Source organism: Lepidochelys kempii, chromosome 2, assembly GCF_965140285.1.
Source record: "Lepidochelys kempii isolate rLepKem1 chromosome 2, rLepKem1.hap1, whole genome shotgun sequence".
Classification (NCBI taxonomy): domain Eukaryota; kingdom Metazoa; phylum Chordata; order Testudines; family Cheloniidae; genus Lepidochelys; species Lepidochelys kempii.
Genome location: NC_136381.1, coordinates 226,513,079 through 226,534,603, shown reverse-complemented (window position 1 = coordinate 226,534,603; position 21,525 = coordinate 226,513,079). Strand labels below are relative to the sequence as shown.

Here is a 21,525-nt window from a genome sequence, read left to right as displayed (position 1 = left end):
CAACCCCCCCGCACCCAGCAGCCTGGTCCCCAGCCCCCCGTATGCAGCCCCGCCCCTGCCGGCCAGCCCTCGCCCCCGAAGGCCACCGCCACCGCGCTCTCCCGGCCGGGCTCCCTCGGCCAATCAGCGAGGCGCGCCGGGCCGGGGCGGGGGCGGGAGCGCGGGCAGGCCGGGGAGGGGAGGGCGGCGCAGCGGAGGCTGCTGGAGTTGCCGCCCGGCTCGGAGCTGGCGGGGACGCGGCCGCTGCTGCTGCGCTAACCGGGGCGGGTCCGAGCAGCCGGCGGCACCCGGGCAGGGCTGCCCCCTTCTCCCGCGCGCCTCGGGGCACCCCCGCCGCTCCGAGCTGCCCTCCCCGCCCGCGCCCCGCCCCGCCCCGCCCGGGCTGGCTCCGGAGCCCCGACGGGAGGCGATGAGCCTGCCCTGGGCACCGCGGCGCGCTCCCTCCCCGGCGGTGTGAGCGGCGGCGGCGGGGGAGAAGGGGGTCCCGCGGCGAGGGGAGCCGGGGGGCGGCGGGCGATCGGGCTCCTCCCTCCCCCCGCGCTGGGCCGGCGCCGCCGAGCTGTGCCATGCTGGACGCGCAGTCCGCCGAGAAAAGCAGCAGGATGAAAAAGTTGCGGAGAACTTTGTCGGAGAGTTTCAGCCGAATAGGTGAGTCGGGTCCCCGGCCGCCGCCTCCGCTCTGCCCCCTGCGCCGCCTGCCCCGGCGCCTCGGGGGGCATCCTGGCATCCACGCGTGCTGCCCACGCCCACGGGGAACCGTCCGCTTGGCAGGAGACCTCTGGAGCTGGGGGGGGCGATCACATCCCAGGGAGCTTAGCCTACTTGGGGGCTACAGGACTTGGCCCTTCATCCCTAAAGAGTCAGGGCTGTAAACTCCAGCCCCTCCTTTTGTAATGAAACTAACTAGAGGGATGTAGAGAGGGACAAGGTGGTTGAGCTAATATCTTTAATGGGCTCAACTTCTGTTGGTGGAAGAGACAAGCTTTGGAGCTACACAGAGTTCTTCTGTTGGTCCAATAAAATATATTGCCCACCTTGTTTTTCTAACATCCTGGGACCAACAGGGCTAGAACAACACTGCCTACAAGGAGAGAGAGATCTGACTAATAAGTGAGCAGAGCTGGAAGGGGCTTGTGGGGTCAGTCTAGGCCATTGGCATCACTTGTCTGTTTCCCTACAGTATACTGAGGATGTCTTGTAACATAGGTGACAAAAGGAAGTGGTATGGAACTGGTAGAATTACTTTCTTACGCCTAGAGGATCAGATTTAGTTATGTGTTAGCTTTCTTGTACCTCCTTGCCTCAGCCTACCTCATGCCATCTTTTTCCTCAGGCCTCTATCTCCTAATTTTTCTCTCCCTCTACTTTAATTTTGTTATCTCTGTAAATATATTATTTAGCTCTGCAAAGTAATTTGGGATGGAGTTTGCCTGATAGATGCTAAACTGAAATTGTGCTTTATAAGTAAAGATTCTTTCTGCCCGTCTAACTACTTATCAAGTACCATTGTGCTTTACAAAGCTGCTATGCATTGTGTTTTACAAAACTGAAAAACTCTAGCAGTGTTCTGTAGATAATGTTCCTATAGATAATGAGTGTTCCTATAGATAATGTTTGAAAACTAACAAAGATTTCTCAGTACCTTCTGAAACTCAGATGCTACAGCATGAGCCTGCAATTGAATTGACTGAAAAGAAATAAAATTAAAATTGACTAGTCTGCTTTCAATGCTACACTGAGAGATCTAGACAAAAATAAAAGCACGTCTAGTAGAAAAGTAAATTACTTTTAATGTTTGTCCAACAGGTAAAATGTTTGTTAAAAAATACACCACCAGACAACATCCCCTTAAGGCTGAGGCATGAGGTCGGAAAGCAGATGATGATAGTTAAGCAGTGATGGTTAGGAGACTAAACAAAAGAAGTCTGTCCATCATCTCTTGCTGCTAAATCCTGTCATTCTTTTGCTGATGTAAACCGTGTTGAGATAGCATGTTATACTTTGTATTGCTGACCTTATCATCTCCTGGCATTACTATCTAATTTTCTTTTTGGTATCAGGTTGCTTTGCCTTAAAAATTGTTATTTACTGATCTTCTTGGAATTCTTTGTCATTGTTCTCTGCACTTTAATATTTTTCATTCAAATTGACATTTTATATCTTTGGCATAATACATAAAAACGACACGAGCACGTCGGGACAAAATTAGAAAGGCCAAGACACACAATGAGATTAAACTAGCTTGGGGCATAAATGCCGAAAACATTTTACAAATATATTAGAGGCAAGAAGAAGACCAAGGACGGGTAGGTCCATTAATCAATAAGGAGGAAAAGACAATAACAGAAAATGCAGCAGTGACTAAGGGTTGAATGCCTTTTTTTGTTTTCACCAAAAAGGTTAGCAGTGATTGGACAACTGACATAATGAACATCAGTGTAAATGTAGTAGGATCTGAGGCTACAATAGGGAAAGAACAAATTAAGAATTACTTAAGCAAATTGGATGTCTTTAAGTAAGTAGGGCCTGATTAAAATACATCCTAGAATTCTTAAGGAACTGGCTGAAGAGATCTCTAAACCATTAGCGATTATCTTTGAGAGCTTATGGAGGACAGGAGAGATCCCAGAGGACTGGGAAAGGGTACTATATTTGCCCTTTTATAAAAAGGGGAATAAGGACAACCCAGGGAATTGTAGACCTGTCAGCTTAACTTTGGTATTCAGAAAGACAGTGGAGTAAATAATCAGTTTGTAAAAACCTAGAAGATAACTAACAGTCAGCATGAATTTGTCAAGAACAAATCATGTCAAACCAACTTAATAGCTTTCTTTGACAGGATAACAAGCCTTGTGCATGGGGGGAAGCAGTAGATGTGAGATATCTCAACTTTAGTAAGGTTTTTGATACTGTCTCATATGATCTTCTCATAAACTAGGGAAATATAGACTAGACGAACCTATTATAAGGTGGGTGCATAAATGGTTGGAAAACTATACTCTGAGAGTAGTTATCTATAGTTCCCAGTCAAGCTGGAAGGGCATATCAAGTGGGGGTCCCGTAGAGCGGTGGCTCTTAACCTTTCCAGACTACTGTACCTCCTTTCAAGAGTCTGATTTGTCTTGCGTATCCCCAAGTTTCACCTAATTTAAAAACTACTTGCTTACAAAATCAGACATAAAAATACAGAAGTGTCACAGCGCAGTAGTACTGCAAAATTGCTTACTTTCTCATTTTGACCATATAATTATAAAATAAATCAATTGGAATATAAATATTGTACTTACATTTCAGTGTGTATATAGAGCAGTATAAATTAAGTCATTGTCACTATTAAATTTTAGTTTTAACTGACTTTGCTAGCGCTTTTATGTGGCCTGTTGTAAAATTAGACAAATAACTAGATGAGTTGAGAAGACCTCTGAGTATCCCCAGAGGTACATGTACCCCTGTTTGAGAACCATTGCTGTAGGGATCTGTCTGGGTCTGGTTCTATTCAATATCTTCATAAATGATTCATAATGGTATAGAAAATACTCTTAGAAAATTTGCAGATGATACCAAATCGGGAGCGATTGCAAGCGCTTTGGAGGACAGAATTAGAATTCAAAATGATCTTGACAAACTGGAGAAATAGTCTGAAATAAATGGGATGAAATTCAATAAGGACAATGCAAAGTACTAATCAAATGCCCAAATACAAAATGGGAAATGACTGCCTTGGAAGGAGTACTGCAGAAAAGGATCTGGGGGTTAAAATGGATCACAAACTAAATGAGAGTCAACAATGTAATACTGTTGCTAAAAAAGCAAATATCATTCTGGGATGTGTTAGCAGGAGTATTGTAAGCAAGACACGAGAAGTAGTAATTCTGCTCTACTCAGCCCCAATAAGGCTTCAGCTGGAGTACTGTGTCCAGTTCTGGACACCACACTTCAGAAAAGATGTAGACAAATTGGAGAAAGTCCAAAGGAGAGCAACAAAAATGATTAAAGGTCTAGAAAACATGACCTCTGAAGGAAGCTGCGGAAAAAATGGGTTTGTTTCTTCTGGAGAAGAGAAGACTGAGGGGGGACATGATGACAGTCTTCAAGTACGTAAAAGGTTGCTTTTAAGAGGAGGGTGTTAAATTGTTCTCCTTAACCACTGAGGGTAGGACAAGAAGCAATGGGCTTAAATTGCAGCAAGGCAGTTTCAGGTTAGATAGTAGGAAAAGCTTCCTAACTGTAAGGGTAGTTAAGCACTGGAACAAATTACCTCGGGAAGGTGTGGAATCTCTGTTGTTAGAGTTTTTTAAGAACACGTTAGACAAACACCTATCAAGGATGGTCTAGATCAGGGGTGGGCAAACTATGTCCTGGGGACCACATCTGGCCCTTCAGACGTTTTAATCCGGCCCTCGAGTTCCTGCTGGGGAGCAGGGTCCAGGGCTCGTCCTGCTCCATGTGTGCCATGGCTCCACGTGGCTCCCAGAAGCAGCGTCCTGTCCTCTGGATCCTATGCATAGGGGCAGCCGGGGGGCTCTGTACGCTGCCCCAAGCACCGGCTCTGCAGCTCCCATTGGCCAGGAACTGCAGACAGTGGGAGATGCAGAGGTGGCGCCTGTCGACTGGGCAATGTGCAGAGCTGCCTGGCTGCGCCTCTGCACAAGAGCCAGAGAGGGGACATGCCGCTGCTTCCGGGAGCCGCTTGAAGTAAGCGCTACCCGGAGCCTGCACCCCTGAATCCATCCTGCGCCCCTGCCCGAGCCCTGATCCCCCTCCTGCTCTCCAAATCCCTCAGTCCCCGTCCAGAGCACCTTCCTGCACCCCAACCCTAGCCGGATCCCTCACCCCCTGCCCCAGTCCGGAGCCCCCTCCCACATCCTGAACTCCTCATTTCTGACCCCACCCCAGAGTCCTTACCCTCTCACACACCCCAACCCCCAATTTTGTGAGCATTCATGGCCCACTGTACAATACCTAGATGTGGCCGGTAGGCCAAAAAGTTTGCCTGTCCCTGGTCTAGATGAGCGGTTCTCAAACTATGGGGCAGGCCTTCCAAGGGAGGTGTGAGCTCTATGCTTTTTATTTATTTATTTAAGAGTTCTGGCTATCAGCCCTGGGTGGCAGGGACTTATGCAGAAGGGTCATGCGTAACCAGGAGGTGGGGATGAAGAGGCTAGCCAGAGCCTTGCCGCCCAGGGGCTGACAGCTGGAGCCCGACACCCAGGCTCGGGCTCTCCTCTCACCCCGCCCCCTCCCAATCCCTCACCTGGAGGTGGCAGGACTCTGGCTGTCACCTCCAGGGTGGCAGCAGCAGCTCAGAAGCAAGGGTGACAATGGGGCACTAAGTCTGCTGTGAAAATTGATATTGACAAATATCACTTTTCACATTGCCTCCCTTACTTATGAGCTGCTGCTGGCACATCCCTGCCTTCAGAGCTGGGCGCCCGGCCAGCAGACACTTCTCTATGCTCTGTCTTGAGAGCTGGGTGGTGGTATACGTACTTGGGGGGAGGGAAGGGGTGTAAACAACTACAGTACAAAGAAAGGGGGCCCGATCAAATAAGTTTGAGAATCACTGGTTTAGATAATATTTAGTCTTGCCTCGGTGCAGGGAACTGGACTGGATCACCTATCAAGGTCTCTTCCAGTCCTACATTTCTGTGATTATTTTTGGTGTGGTGTCTAAATCAACTAGTATCTCATTTTCAGTTCACACAAATAGCATAAGAATAGTCGTTGACTGCAGCCAAAAGGGGGAGCAGAGCAGCTTGGGAGGCATGCAAAGGTGTCTTAATTTAAGCTGTCTTTGTTCTCCCATAATTCAGAGCTGCTGAGCACAAGGGTGGGCCCCTGGCTGCTCTAAATTACGCTGTTTGCCAATGGCCCTGAGTGACAACCTTGGATCACTGGGTGCAGACACACCTAATTCCCCTTGTCATGCCTCTTACCCTGACTGTGGAGATGGGGGTAGGCTCAGAGCCATTATGCTCTTCATTATGCACTGTCTCACCAGAGGATTCCCACACAGTGGTCTGATCCCACTGTGGCTGGCTCTGCTCGTTTTAAAGTTGCTTTGTGCCAGTAGTACAATGTGAAGTGGCCTGAATGTAGGAGAGAATGTGGCATGTAGTGTCCTTGTGATGTGAATCTACTACAGTTACATCAAGAGGATGCTAGACCGTATACTGGTGCCGTAATTTTTGGTGTGTGTATTGCAAATCAACTCCTTACAAACCCTAATATTTAAGAACTGTAGGCTTTTAAATGGAAGAAAGTATCTGAATCCAGACAACACCTTTCCTTTGTCTTCCTGTAACATTCATATTTATAAAGGAGAAAATGATGCCTGGAGGAATAATAAGTTCCAAGTTTGGAGCAAATATTTACATCCGCATCATAAATCCTTGTATCCCCATATGAAAATAGTGTTTGTATAATCACACATGTCCAGAGCTAGAAATATGCTTTTTAAAAAATAAAAAGCATAATTATGTATTTGGTGGATCTGATTGATCAAGTAGATAATAGTTAAAATATATAACCATGGAAGTTTTGCTTTTTAAGAAACCAAGACTAAGTTTTGTTTTTTTTTTAAATGGGTGTCTAAAGTTAGCTTCTTAAATAAAGCCCTGATCCTGCAAAGACGTAAGCACAGGCTTAACTTAATGTATTGTGAGAAGTCCCATTGACTCTAAGTCTTTTGCAAGATCAGGGCCCAACAGGGCTAACTTCCAAAAATTTTATTTCCACTTGAGTCTTCTGAACATTGGGCAGACGTGCTGTGACTTGAGTCCAAGCCCCGTCACTGTATAGTGTGGTGCAGCTCAGGCTGTAGACCTCTGTCAGTCTATTTGGTGAAGTATGGACATCTTAGCACAGCTGTCAGATGCCGGATCCAGCAATTGTAAGCCCAGGTTAACAATACAGTGCAGACAAACCCATTGAGACTGATCCAGAGTTCACTGAATTCAGTAGAAAGACTCCAGTTGAGTTTATTGGGCTTTGGATCAGGCCTTACTGAGGAGCTTAAATGTAGAACCTTTTTTTGAAAAACTTGGTCCAAGTAAATTAAATATACAAAGACCCAAGTCTACTAATAAAATGCTTTGGCAATAGTAATGGCTATTATAAGGACAGTGACTGTTTGTATGTGCATTATCATACATTGATTCTTTGGGTTGGCATCAGCATGTGGGGCAGTTGGCTGAGCTTACTCTAATAATTGGGTCTTCTCTTAAGAACATAAGAATGGCCATACTGGGTCAGACCAAAGGTCCATCAAACCCAGTATCCTGTCCTCTGACAGTGGCCAATGGCAGGTGCCCCAAAGGGAATCCGATAGCTGCAGCGGCACAGGAGCCAGCAAACAGAGTTGTAAACAGGGGAGTTTGGGTGGGAGTTCTGTTAGAGGAGAAGGTATTTGTAGGTGGTAGTGTTTTGGTTTGGTTTGTGTTTCCCAGATTAACAGGATTTAGGTGGGAAGGCTATGACAGGTACAGAGGTAGCAGTGGGAGTGACCGAAGTAGTGGAAGACACAATGAAGATGACTGGTTGTGGAAGCTGCGGTATGTACATGATCCTGGAGGGGGTACCTGAAAAGAGTTTCGTCTGCATGAAGTGCCACCTGATAGAGCTGATGGAAGAAAAGATCTGAGGATTGGAGATACAGGTGGAAAGTCTGGTTGATTTTAGAAGCGGGTTTGAGCAGATTATGGAGCAAAGACATGAGGCGACTGAAGGGAAAAGCTCAGTCTTGCAGATGGAAGCAGGACCAAAGAACTCTGAGGGGAGGTTGCTGGGTGAAGAAAATAGACAGTGGAAGCATGTGACTAAGAGAACCAGGCAGAGGAAAAGATGGGCTAGTGAAGGAGAAATAGAGCTCAAGAAGAGGTTTACAGAGTTGGAAAGTGAAGAAGGGGCTCAGCAGGTGGTCATTGAAGGTGGAAGGGCAAGGAAGAACAGAAGAGCGGCTTGTCATATAGGAAAAGGGGAAGAGTCAATGGAGACTACACCAAATATGAGCCACAGGAGGGTTGAAGAGGATTACAAGGGAGAATAGGAATGGAAAGAACTTGCAGCCAGAGGGAACAGGGGATAGACCGGAGAATCGCACCATCACCAGGAAAAGGCAGTTCAGTGTGATCGGGGACTTCTCACTGAGAAGAATAGACAGGCCTGTAACCAGAGCTGATCCAGAGAACAGAAGGCTGTGCTGTCTACCAGGTGCTAAGATATGGGATGTGGACCTGAGGTTGAAGAGGATCCTAAAGGGAGCGGGAAAGAATCCACTGATCGTCCTTCATGTGGGAACAAATGATACCGGTAGATTCTCACTGGAACATATCAAGGGAGACTATGCCAGGCTGGGGAAGACACTTAAGGAAGTCGAGGCTCAGGTGATCTTTAGTGGGATTCTGCCCATTCCTAGAGAAGGGCAACAAAGGTGTGACAAGAATTTGACGATCAACAGATGGCTCAGGCAGTGGTGCTATAAGGAGGGCTTTGGGATGTATGGCCACTGGGAGGCATTCATGGACAGAGGACAGTTCTCTCGGGATGGACTTCATCTGCGTAGGGAGGGAAATAGACTTCTAGGATGGAGGCTGGCACAACTGATTAAGAGAGCTTTAAACGAGGAATTTTGGGGAGATGGTTGGGAGATGTCCAGGTAAACTCCACGCCGGATTTTAGCATTGAGAGGGAAGAAAACGAAGTAAGAAAGGATACAGCTGTGGGTAGGAGAATGGACATAAGGAGGAAGGGCAGTGTGGATACCAGTCTAATAGGTCATGCTGGCTGTAGAATGTCCATGCCTAATCGGGTAAAGAATGTGAGCGAAGCGAAGCGAAACAGCAAAAATTAAGATGTTTGTACATCGCTGCGAGGAGCCTAGGTAACAAAATGGAGGAACTAGAATTACTGGTGCAGGAAATGAAACCAGATATTATAGGGTTAACAGAAACATGGTGGAATAGTAGTCATGATTTGAGTACAGGTATTGAAGGGTGTGTGCTGTTTAGGAAAGACAGAAATAAAGGTAAAGGTGGTGGAGTAGCATTGTATATCAATGATGAGGTAGAATGTAAAGAAATAAGAAGCGATGGAATGGATAAGACAGAGTCTGTCTGGGCAAAAATCACATTGGGGAAGAAAACTACTAGATCCCCCCCGTGATAGTGCTTGGGGTGTGCTATGGACTGCCAGGATCTAATTTGGATATGGATAGAGCCCTCTTCAATGTCTTTAATGAAGTAAATACTAATGGAAACTGCGTGATCATGGGAGACTTTAACTTCCCAGATACAGACTGGTGGACAAGTGCTAGTAATAATAATAGGGCTCAGATTTTCCTAGATGCAATAGCTGATGGATTCCTTCAGTAGTTGCTGAATCGACAAGAGGGGATGCCATTTTAGATTTGGTTTTGGTGAGTAGTGAGGACCTCACAGAAGAAATGGTTGTAGGGGACAACCTTGGTTCAAGTGATCATGAGCTAATTCAGTTCAAACTGAACGGAAGGATAAACAAAAATAAATCTGCGAAGAGGGTTTTTGATTTCAAAAGGGCTGACTTTTAAAAATTAAGGAAATTAGTTAGGGAAGTGGATTGGACTGAAGAACTTATGGACCTAAAGGCGGAGGAGGTCTGGGATTACTTCAAGTCAAAGCTGCAGAAGCTATCGGAAGCCTGCATCCCAAGTAAGGGGAAAAAATTCATAGGCAGGAGTTGTAGACCAAGCTGGATGAGCAAGCATCTCAGAGGGGTGATTAAGAAAAAGCAGAAAGCATACAGGGAGTGGAAGATGGGAGGGATCAGGAAGGAAAGCTACCTTATTGAGGTCAGAACATGTAGGGATAAAGTGAGAGAGGCTAAAAGTCATGTAGAGTTGGACCTTGCAAAGGGAATTAAAACCAATAGTAAAAGGTTCTATAGCCATATAAATAAGAAGAAAACAAAGAAAGAAGTGGGACTGCTAAACACTGAGGATGGAGTGGAGGTTAAGGATCATCTCGGCATGACCCAATATCTAAACAAATAGTTTGCCTCATTCTTTAATGAGGATCTTGGGGATAATGGTAGCATGACAAACGGGAATGAGGATATGGAGGTAGATATTCCCATATCTGAGGTAGAAGCGAAACTCGAACAGCTTAATGGGACTAAATCGGGGGGGGGGGGCGGCAGATAATCTTCATCCAATAATATTAAAGCAATTGGCACATGAAATTGCCAGCCCATTAGCAAGAATTTTTAATGAATCTGTAAACTCGGGGATTGTACCGTATGACTGGAGAATTGCTAACATAGATCCTGTTTTTAAGAAAGGAAAAAAAAGTGATCCGGGTAACTACAGGCCTGTTAGTTTGACATCTATAGTATGAAAGGTCTTAGAAAAAATTTTGAAGGAGAAAGTAGTTAAGGACATTGAGGTCAATGGAAAATGGGACAAAATACAACATGGTTTTACAAAAGGTAGCTCATGCCAAACCAACCTGATCTCCTTCTTTGAGAAAGTAACAGATATTTTTTAGACAAAGGAAATGCAGTGGATCTAATTTACCTAGATTTCAGTAAGGTGTTTGATACGGTGCCACATGGGGAATTATTAGTTAAATTGGAAAAGATGGGGATCAATATGAAAATTGAAAGGTGGATAAGGAATTGGTTAAAGGGGAGACTACAGGGGGTCATACTGAAAGGTGAACTGTTAGGCTGGAGGGAGGTTACTAGTGGAATTCCTCAGGGATCAGTTTTGGGACCAATCTTATTTAATCTTTTTATTACTGACCTCGGCACAAAAAGTGGGAGTGTGCTAATAAAGTTTGCGGATGATACAAAGCTGAGAGGTATTGCCAATTTAGAGAAGGACTGGGATATCATACAGGAGGATCTGGATGACCTTGTAAACTGGAGTAACAGTAATAGGATGAAATTTAACAGTGAGAAGTGTAAGGTCATGCATTTAGGGATTAATAACAAGAATTTTAGTTACAAACTGGGGACGTATCAATTAGAAGTAACGGAGGAGGAGAAGGACCTTGGAGTATTGGTTGACCACAGGATGACTATCAGCTGCCAATGTGATATGGCCGTGGAAAAAGCTAATGCGGTCTTGGGATGCATCAGGCGAGGTATTTCCGGTAGAGATAAGGAGGTGTTGGTACTGTTATACAAGACACTGGTGAGATTTCATCTGGAACATTGTGTGCAGTTCTGGTCTCCCGTGTTTAAGAAGGATGAATTCAAACTGGAACAGGTACAGAGAAGGGGTACTGGGTTGACCTGAAGAATGGAAAACTTGCCTTATGAAAGGAGACTCAAGGAGCTTGGCTTGTTTAGCCTAACCAAAAGAAGGCTGAGAGGAGATATGATTGCTCTCTATAAATATATCAGAGGGATAAACACCAGAGAGGGGGAGGAATTATTTAAGCTCAGTACCAATGTGGACACAAGAACAAATGGATATAAACTGGTCATTGGGAAGTTTAGACTTGAAATTAGACGAAGGTTTCTAACCATCAGAGGCTTGAAGTTTTGGAATAGCCTTCCAAGGGAAGCAGTGGGGGCAAAAGATCTATCTGGCTTCAAGATTAAACTCGATAAATTTATGGAGGAGAAGGTAAGATGGGATAACATGATTTTGGTAATTAATTAATCTTTAACTATTCATGGTAAATAGGCCCAATGGCCTGTGATGGAATGTTAGATGAGGTGGGATCTGAGTTACTACAGAGAATTCTTTCCTGGGTATCTGGCTGGTGAATCTTGCTCACATGCTCAGGGTTCAGCTGATCACCATATTTGGTGTCAGGAAGGAATTTTCCTCTGGGGCAGATTGGAAGAGGCCCTGGGGGGTTTTTGCCTTCGTCTGCAGCGTGGGGCACGGGTAACTCGCTGGAGGATTCTCTGCACCTTGAAGTCTTTAAACCATGATTTGAGGAGTTCAGTAGCTCAGACATAGGTGAGAGGTTTATTGCAGGATGGGTGGGTGAGATTCAGTGGCTTGCATTGTGCAGGAGGTCAGACTAGATGATCATAATGGTCCCTTCTGACCTTAATATCTATGAATGAACAAACAGGTAATCATCAAGTGATCCATGCCCTGTCACCCAATCCCAGCCTCTGGCAAACAGAAGCTAGGGACACTATTCCCCGCTAATAGCCATTGATGGACCTATATAGCTCCCTTTTGAACCCCATTATAGTATTGGCCTTCACAAGAACCTTTGGCAAGGAGTTCCAGAGGTTGACAGTGCGTTGCATGAAAAAATACTTCCTGGTGTTTGTTTTAAACCTGCTACCTATTAATTTAATTTGGTGGCCCCTGGTTCTTGTATTATGAGAAGGAGTAAATAACACTTCCTTATTTACTTTCTCTATACCACTCATGATTTTATAGACCTCTATCATATCCCCCCTTAGTCGCGTCTTTTCCAAGCTGAAAAGTCCCATTCTTATTCATCTCTCCTCATATGGAAGCTGTTCCACACCCCTAATCATTTTTGTTGCCCTTTTCTGAACCTTTTCCAATTCCAATATATCTTTTTTGAGGTGAGGCGACCACATCTGCATGCAGTATTCAAGGTGTGGGCGTACCATGGATTTATATAGAGGCAATGTGATATTTTCTGTCCTATTATCTATCCCTTTCTTGATGATTCCCAACATTCTATTCGCTTTTTTGACTGCTGCTGCACCGTTACAAGTCTTCATGTAATGGTGACTTGAACTGCCATACATTTTTATCTTGAATTACATCTGTTTTGGAGTTTACACCTACTGCTGTTCCATGTTTTTGAGTATATGATGTATTGCAACTTTATCTCTCCATTTCTCTTTCAGTAATAAATAAAAGGACCTTTTGGTTCCCTTGGGCTCTTTGACTTGGTTTTTGATGCAAAAGTTATGTTCTGATTACAGTAGTGCAGTGTGCTCCACAGGGTAGAAGTGCACTTAAGTAATTTTTTTGTTAAAATAATCCTTACTCGTGAAATTGTTCCACATACACCTGGTCTGATATTTTGGCCTTCTTGCTAATCCATACCATTTATAGGAAAAACATTCTAATATACCAGCATGGGGTTTGGACTTAGTCACTCCTGTACGACCCATAGCCATACACAAAAAAACCCGCTCTATATTTAAATAACGTACCAGGAAATTCAAAGTTTAAGACTGACATTCTTAACTCATACATTGAGGCTCGCGAGAGGAAAGCAAAACAGCTCTAGAAGGAGCCTTAACAGTTAGTTTAATGGCTTTTGTTGTTTATGGCCTTACACCTTTTTCTGGCAATTTCCTGATGAGATCAAATTGTTAATACCATATTCATGTTGGTCTAATCTGGGTTCTTTTTCATTCTGGAACCTTCAGCTCCCCGAACATAGGCTGAATTCCTGGTATGGCATGTGTATTCTAAAGAACACTTTTGATAGGTGAAAAGAACAGTCTTCCCTTTCTTGTTTTTCATGGTAGCTTCTTCATGGGCTCTCGATGGTATTTTTGGATAATAGGGTTAAATATATAGTAACACAGTGAGTGTAACTGTGGGAAAAATTATAAAATGTTTAAACTGTGTTTGAACTCAAGAGTTACACATACCATAACCCCCTAAAGCAGTGAAAGCATAATGTATAGTTATTCTTAGGAAATCAGTATAATACTGAAAGTTTTTTTTCTGTAATAGATATTAGTGGTATAGGGCTAACTACTCTCCAGAAATTAGTCACCAAACATAATAGTTTTCATACTGTAAAGCCCTAATTCACAGTTATCAGAGAGAGTTTGTCATATCAAACAGCCCTGGTTGATAAGAACTGTGTATATAAATCTGAGGTCCTCATTCACTGATTTTTCATGTTAGTATGCGTAACTGTTAACACTGTTAGCAGAGCCCCTTGAATCTCGGGGGGCAGGAGGGGATGTCTTCAAGATCTCTTCAGTTTTTCGATTGTATGGTTGTAGATGTAGTACTATGACTTTGTAAAATATGTTAAACAGTGATCAGTTGTTGCCAGAAGAAAAATGTAAGTATATTAATGCAAATGATTTCATTTTTAGTGGTGATAGTAGTTACCTAGGGATCCTGATCCTTGGGTGTTTCAGAGCTCTACTTGGTGCACCTGGTGAGGGGTGGAGCCTTAAAAACCATCTTTGTGCTCCCCTGATCCTCAGGACACATCCAGGGACAGCTTCAGACCCTGCACAGATCAGAGCAGTTTCAGGAGCCATTATGTGCATTGGGATCATTGCAACAGAGGGCACTTCAGCCACTGCCTGTGGGGGTTAACGGGGTGGCATAGATCTGGCTATGCTGGCTTTTCCCACCCTCTGTAGCTGTGGTCTGGCCCATACTGTCTAGCGTACCTGCTCTTGAGTAACTATTTCATTGTTGTGAAAAATGTCTAATGCCAAATTGCCCTTCCCTCAACTTTCATCCTACAGGAATTGTCATAAATATAAAGGGAAGGGTAAACCCCTTTGAAATCCCTCCTGGCCAGGGGAATGCTCCTCACACCTGTAAAGGGTTAAGAAGCTAAAGGTAACCTCGCTGGCACCTGACCAAAATGACCAATGAGGAGACAAGATACTTTCAAAAGCTGGGAGGAGGGAGAGAAACAAAGGGTCTGTGTCTGTCTGTAGTCGTCTTGGCCAGGGACAGAACAGGAATGGAGTCTTAGAACTTTTAGTAAGTAATCTAGCTAGGTATGTGTTAGATTATGATTTCTTTAAATGGCTGAGAAAAGAATTGTGCTGAATAGAATAACTATTTCTGTCTGTGTATCTTTTTTGTAACTTAAGGTTTTGCCTAGAGGGGTTCTCTATGTTTTTGAATCTAATTACCCTGTAAGATATCCACCATCCTGATTTTACAGGGGGGATTTCTTTATTTCTATTTACTTCTATTTTTTATTAAAAGTCTTCTTGTAAAACACTGAATGCTTTTTCATTGTTCTCAGATCCAAGGGTTTGGGTCTGTGGTCACCTATGCAAATTGGTGAGGCTTTTTATCCAACATTTCCCAGGAAAAGGGGGGTGCAAGTGTTGGGAGGATTGTTCATTGTTCTTAAGATCCAAGGGTCTGGATCTGTAGTCACCTAAGCAAATTGGTGAGGCTTTTTACCAAACCTTGTCCAGGAAGTGGGGTGCAAGGTTTTGGGAAGTATTTTGGGGGGAAGGACGCGTCCAAACAGCTCTTCCCCAGTAACCAGTATTAGTTTGGTGGTGGTAGCGGCCAGTCCAAGGTGTAATATTTTGTACCTTGGGGAAGTTTTGACCTAAGCTGGTAAAGATAAGCTTAGGAGGTTTTTCATGCAGGTCCCCACATCTGTACCCTAGAGTTCAGAGTGGGGGAGGAACCGTGACATGATCTAACACATACCTAGCTAGATTACTTACTAAAAGTTCTAAGACTCCATTCCTGTTCTGTCCCTGGCCAAGACGACTACAGACAGACACAGACCCTTTAAGCTTATCTTTACCAGCTTAGGTCAAAACTTCCCCAAGGTACAAAATATTACACCTTGGACTGGCCGCTACCACCACCAAACTAATACTGGTTACTGGGGAAGAGCTGTTTGGACGCGTCCTTCCCCCCAAAATACTTCCCAAAACCTTGCACCCCACTTCCTGGACAAGGTTTGGTAAAAAGCCTCACCAATTTGCTTAGGTGACTACAGATCCAGACCCTTGGATCTTAAGAACACTGAACTGTCCTCCCAACACTTGCACCCCCCCCTTTCCTGGGAAATGTTGGATAAAAAGCCTCACCAATTTGCATAGGTGACCACAGACCCAAACCCTTGGATCTGAGAACAATGAAAAAGCATTCAGTGTTTTACAAGAAGACTTTTAATAAAAAATAGAAGTAAATAGAAATAAAGAAATCCCCCCTGTAAAATCAGGATAGTAGATATCTTACAGGGTAATTAGATTCAAAAACATAGAGAATCCCTCTAGGCAAAACCTTAAGTTACAAAAAAGATACACAGACAGAAATAGTTATTCTATTCAGCACAATTCTTTTCTCAGCCATTTAAAGAAATCATAATCTAACACATACCTAGCTAGATTACTTACTAAAAGTTCTAAGACTCCATTCCTGTTCTGTCCCTGGCCAAGACGACTACAGACAGACACAGACCCTTTGTTTCTCTCCCTCCTCCCAGCTTTTGAAAGTATCTTGTCTCCTCATTGGTCATTTTGGTCAGGTGCCAGCGAGGTTACCTTTAGCTTCTTAACCCTTTACAGGTGAGAGGAGCTTTCCCCTGGCCAGGAGGGATTTCAAAGGGGTTTACCCTTCCCTTTATATTTATGACAGGAACGGTCATTTGTAGTCTACTGACGGTCAGTGTAGATCTGTGGTGTACTGAAAGAAACGCGTACTGTTTCTGGGCTGAACTCAGTATTCTTAAATCAGCTGCACAACTAATAGTTGTTCAGTGCAAAAGTTCAGAATTCGCTGCCTGCTCAGTCTGAAATATCAGAAAGCTTCTACCAGTAGAAAGGACATCTTGGTTGTAAAATTTATTACAAATACACTTACCAAAAGATTGTAATATTCTTCATGATATTCTAAGAAATGTAAATAGCTAAGTAATGCTTAGTTTCTTTAAAGATATAGATTTCTATTGACCGTTTTGTAGCTGTCTCTGGCTTGGCAAACTAATTTGACCCTCTATGAACAAAGTCGTATTTCCTTGGTTTGATAAGGAAAAATATGGAATCCACTTAAATTAATAGACTATATAGTATGCTGATCAGTTGTTTAAAAGAATCAAGTCAAATCCTTGTGTCGTTAGTATTTTAACATCATATGAGGATTGATGATTAAATATGTATCAAAATGAAATAACTATAAGATGCATAAATTATTAATTAAAGGCTGTGCTTAAAGTAGGGGGGGGTGGATCGCAAGGCATTGAGCCAGTTTGCATAAGAGGGCATGCTCTAGTCTAAAGCACTCTTACCAAAGCTGCTATTCCCAGATTATGATAGACCCCCTTGCCAAACGTTTTTCAGGCTACTTTAAGCATTGATTAAAGGCATATTTTGAAGAAATTTATGATCAAGTTCTTTTAGAACAAATAACTTAAGACATCTGCTAATGCTAGTGTATATAGTCTAGCACCAAAAATGTATTTTAAGGGGCTTGTTCAATCGATGCTATTTTATTTGTTTTTTTATGCTCCTATTCTGAGTTCCAGCTGGAAAAAAATGAAAGAAAACATTGTATGTTTTCCATGCACTAAAATAAAAATGTCGGTGTTGTAGTTCTGAGCATTTAGTGTATCTGCTTAATGGGAATTTAATAATCAATATAAAGCTTATGACTTCAGCTGATAAGAATTCATATAGTTTACAAATTCACTTTTAGGTATGTGAGCTATTAACATTTTTATTTTCAGAGCCATTTTATTGTAAAAGTTATCATTATGATGAGACAATAACATATCATTTGTATGTAACATATATGGTTGTGGTATAAAATCTGCATTTTAGTGATTCACCTTTGGAGTGGCCATTTTATAATAGGGTTGCCACCTTTCTAAGCGCAGAAACCTAAACACCCTTGGCTCGCTGCTTCCCCGAGGCCGCTCACTTCATCAAACAGGCCGCTGCCCTGCCCCTTCTCCAAGGCCCCACTCCCGCTCACTTCATCCCTCCGCCCCCATCGCTTGCTCTCCCCCACCCTCCCTCTCATTAGGCTGGGACAGGGGGTTGGGATGTGGGAGGGGGTGAGGGTTCCAGCTGTGGGTGCGGGCTCTGGTGTGGGGCTAGAAATGAGGGGTTGAGGGTGTTGGAGAGGGCTCTGGGCTGGGGTAGGGGGTTGGGTGTGCAGGGGGTTCAAGGTAGGGGCTCCAGCTGGGCGGCGCTTACTTCAGGCAGCTCTTGGAAGCAGCCATGTCCTGTTCCTTTGCAGAGGGGCCAGGGTGCTCTGCCCGCAGGCGCCGCCCCCGCAGCTCCCATTGGCCACGGTTCCTGGCCAATGGGAGCTATGGATCTGGCACTTGGGGCAGGGGCAGCGTGCGGAGCCCCTGTGGCTGCACCTGCACCTAGAAGCTGGACGTGCTCGCCGCTTCCGGGAGCTGTGCAGAGCCAGGGTAGGCAAGGAGTCTGCCTTAGCACCGCTCTGTTGCCAACTGGCCTTTTAGCAGCGCAGTCAGCGGTGCTGACTGAAGCTGCTAGGATCCCTTTTCGACCAGGTGTTCCAGTAGAAAACTAGATGCCTGGCAACCCTAGGTCAGATAGCTATTTGTTAATTAAAATTTCATTCTCCAACTGAGAATTGTCAAGGGTTTTAGTTTTACTGGCTAAGAAAATCCTCATATTTTGATTTCTCTATATCACAATTCTTAAATATCCATTTCAGTCAAAGTTAAAATACAATTAAAGGTAAAGACAAGCTAGAAAAATATCCAGAATACAGCATAACTAGGGTTGCCAGGTGTCTGGTTTTCAACTGGAACACCTGGTTGAAAAGGGCTTCAGTCAGCACTGCTGACCGGGCTGTTAAAAGTCTGGTTGGCAGTGCAGCGGGGCTAAGGCAGGCTCCCTTCCTAGCTCCGTGCGGTTCCTCGGAAGCAGCAATATGTCCCTTGCCTCCTAGGTGGAGGCGCAGCCAGGGGGCTCCGTGTTCTGCCCCCGCCCCAAGCGCTGGCTCTGCAGTTCCCAGCCAGTTGCAGTTCCCAGCCAATGGGAGCTGTGTGGGCAGCATGCACCGGGCAGAGCTGCCTGGCCATGCGTCTGCCTTGGACCCTAGGGACATGTTGCCCCTTCTGGGGAGCTGCCTGAGGTAAGCACTGCCTGGAGCCTGCACCCTCACGCCCTCTCTCTCCCCAACCCACACACCAGAGCCCCCTTCTGCAAACTCCTTCCCAGAGCCTGCACCCCAACCCCGTGTCCCAGCCCTGACCCCCCTCCCACACCCAATCTCCCTTCCAAAGCCCCCACCCTCTCCTGTGCCCCAACCCCCTGTCGCAGCCTGGAGCCCCCTACTACACCCCAAACTCCTCATCCTCTGCCCCACCACAGACCCCACACCCCAACCTCCTCCCCCAACCCAGAGCCTCTTCACACACCCTGAATTCCTAATTTCTGGCCCTATCCCAACGTTATTCGTATTGCTTGCCACCCCATGATTCAATTATGAGACTTGTAACATTTGGTGTTTTTGTTGAAGTCCTAGCATCTGTGATTACATGAGAATTCCGATTCATTTTGTCAAGTTTTTCTCCACTGATTTTTTTTCAAAATATGACTAAAGTGCCCCCTACAGGCTCAAAACCCAAAATCAAATTAAAAGAATGGAAAATGTGTATATATTCTCCTAATCTCATGACTTTTTGGGGCCTGGTTCATGCTATTTGAACACCTGGGGTTGGCACTGCTGCAGTGTATAAACTTTCTGTCTTTACTTCAGTCCTTATTTCATTGCAATAAAAATTACATTTGATACACAAAGTACAGTGTACTCCCCAAACTACTTGGCAAAACACCAATACTGTTACTTAGTATAAAAACTAGATAAGTCGTTTTCAGGCTGTAAGTAAGACATGTTCTCTGCCCCAATGAGCTTGCAATGTAAAGGCAAACAAAAGACAAGACCTCTGGGCCTTGTTTGCATTTGGAAAAATGGGCCTGGTAATTCACCACCTGTGGTAGGAATGATAGAAACTGTGGCACAGGCAAAACAGTAGCGGTGTTTTGTCTGACAATATAGTAGTAAAATGCCTGAGCCCTATCCACCATTGCTACCTCTAATAGATTTATGGGTCACATTTTCACCAGTGTAGACAAGACCCAAGAGGAGATGATTTGAGGGAATGATTTTATGGAGGAAACTGAGCACTAAGTGGAAGAGGAGAGGAGGATTGTTCTAGATGTTGGGGCAGCATAACCTCTACAATTCTCACCATTCAGCTGCTAACTGTAAACATATAAACCCTTGTAAAAATACTCCAATCCCGCAGTACTATGACTTGGTTCATTTTAACTGTTCAAGGTAGTCACCAAAGAGCAAACTCATGGAGGTAGTGGTTTTTAATTCATTTCAGAACGCAGTTTCTGGATGATGTGACCACAATATGTGCATAAATTAAATAGATCCATTAGCCTGCAGGCTGATACAATTCCAGTAGCGAATTGAAGAAAATAACTTAATTTACATTTCAGTGCAGGTATCTAGTAGGCTCAATGAAATGCTTCAAATGGATTAGCCTCTGTCAGAGCTGCAAAACTGCTCACACCATTTTTTTCCGCCTTGGCTCGCTGCTTCACATGCCAAGTCTCTCTCCTATGTTGACTTCACCTTTGGCTGATAGTGTATTTGCATGCAATAAACATTATCATAGTATGTGAGATCTGTGCTGTCATCTTAATGTAAACCATAGAAGAGTATAATGAATGCTGGTCACAATGCATGCTCTGTTGTATTGGAAATGTTGAGTTCTATATGAACTGAATCTGTTATGGTGTATGTGATAGGTCTGCTTTACACATGGCTTTCTGCAGTTCAGTCACTCTCCTTGAAGTGTTTTCATGCTCAATAGGAATTAAAGTAAAAATTTGTAGACTCCTATTTTCCTTTAACCTGAGAGGACAGCCTGATTTACATATTTATGAAAAATGTTTCTCAGATACATGCTGTGCAGTTCTACATTCAATTTACAGTTTCATATTTTGATTATAAAATTGTTATTCAGGCCAGTCTGTTCTTTCCTGTTACTACAGAAAAAAGTTACTCTATTTTTCTCTTTTTATTCCCGGAGTTAATTATTTTATATTCATTGAAATGCGTGACATAATTTCTTTCTTTTTCTTTTTTTTTATTTTAAAGCCTTGAAGAAAGAAGATAGCAGCCTTGATGAGGTAAGTTAAATATCTTTGTACCTTACTTAATCCAGATATGTTTAATTGCTACAGATTTCTTGCTATGTTAAAAGTAACATTTGCTTTATCATATTAGTGTGCATATGTGTACATGCATATAATCTGAGTATCTTTTCACCTCCCTAATGACTATCAGATGAGTGTTTTTACGGAAGACCTTGAGCTGAATGCTCGTTTCTATAAACATATTTTATGCGAAGTATTACATTGTTACATAGTGAGAAAATGCTTTACAGAACTGAGCCATTAGTCGTCTTTATAATAAACAGTATATACATATTTATATAAAAGATATAAACTGAATATCTTTTGAGGGAACACATCATACAGGACATTGCTGTTGTTGGGTCCTTGGTGTTGGTTGAATAAGTAGTATGCTCTGGTTAGACCTGAAGCTATGATTAATCCTCCTTTAGGAAGTTATTCACCAATCAGTTTTTATACAAGTGGTGGCACCAACACAGTGGAGCCAAAGTTAAATTGTGTGGGGCACAAAACATACAATATGATTTAAGACTCTCTTAATTTGCAAGACAAGTGCAGACACTTGGTGATTCGTGATGCTTGTTTCTGGTGGAAATGGGGTTCAGAGTATGTTATCCTGGACCACAAGATTTATTAGTGTGAGAAATTGCCGGTAATGTA

General features: G+C 43.8%; 1 protein-coding gene across 2 annotated transcripts in view; it reads left to right on the top strand.

Moving 5' to 3' along the window:
- Positions 1–219: 219 nt before the first annotated feature.
- CDK14 (cyclin dependent kinase 14) overlaps positions 220–21,525 on the top strand; it is a 495,570-nt gene continuing 474,264 nt past the window's right edge. For both annotated transcript variants that reach the window (XM_073334004.2, XM_073334006.2), the window contains exons 1-2: positions 220–648; positions 20,828–20,859. In XM_073334004.2, coding sequence (XP_073190105.1) covers positions 567–648; positions 20,828–20,859 — 114 coding nt within the window. In that variant the 5' untranslated portion in view covers positions 220–566. The remainder of the gene's footprint in view (positions 649–20,827; positions 20,860–21,525) is intronic.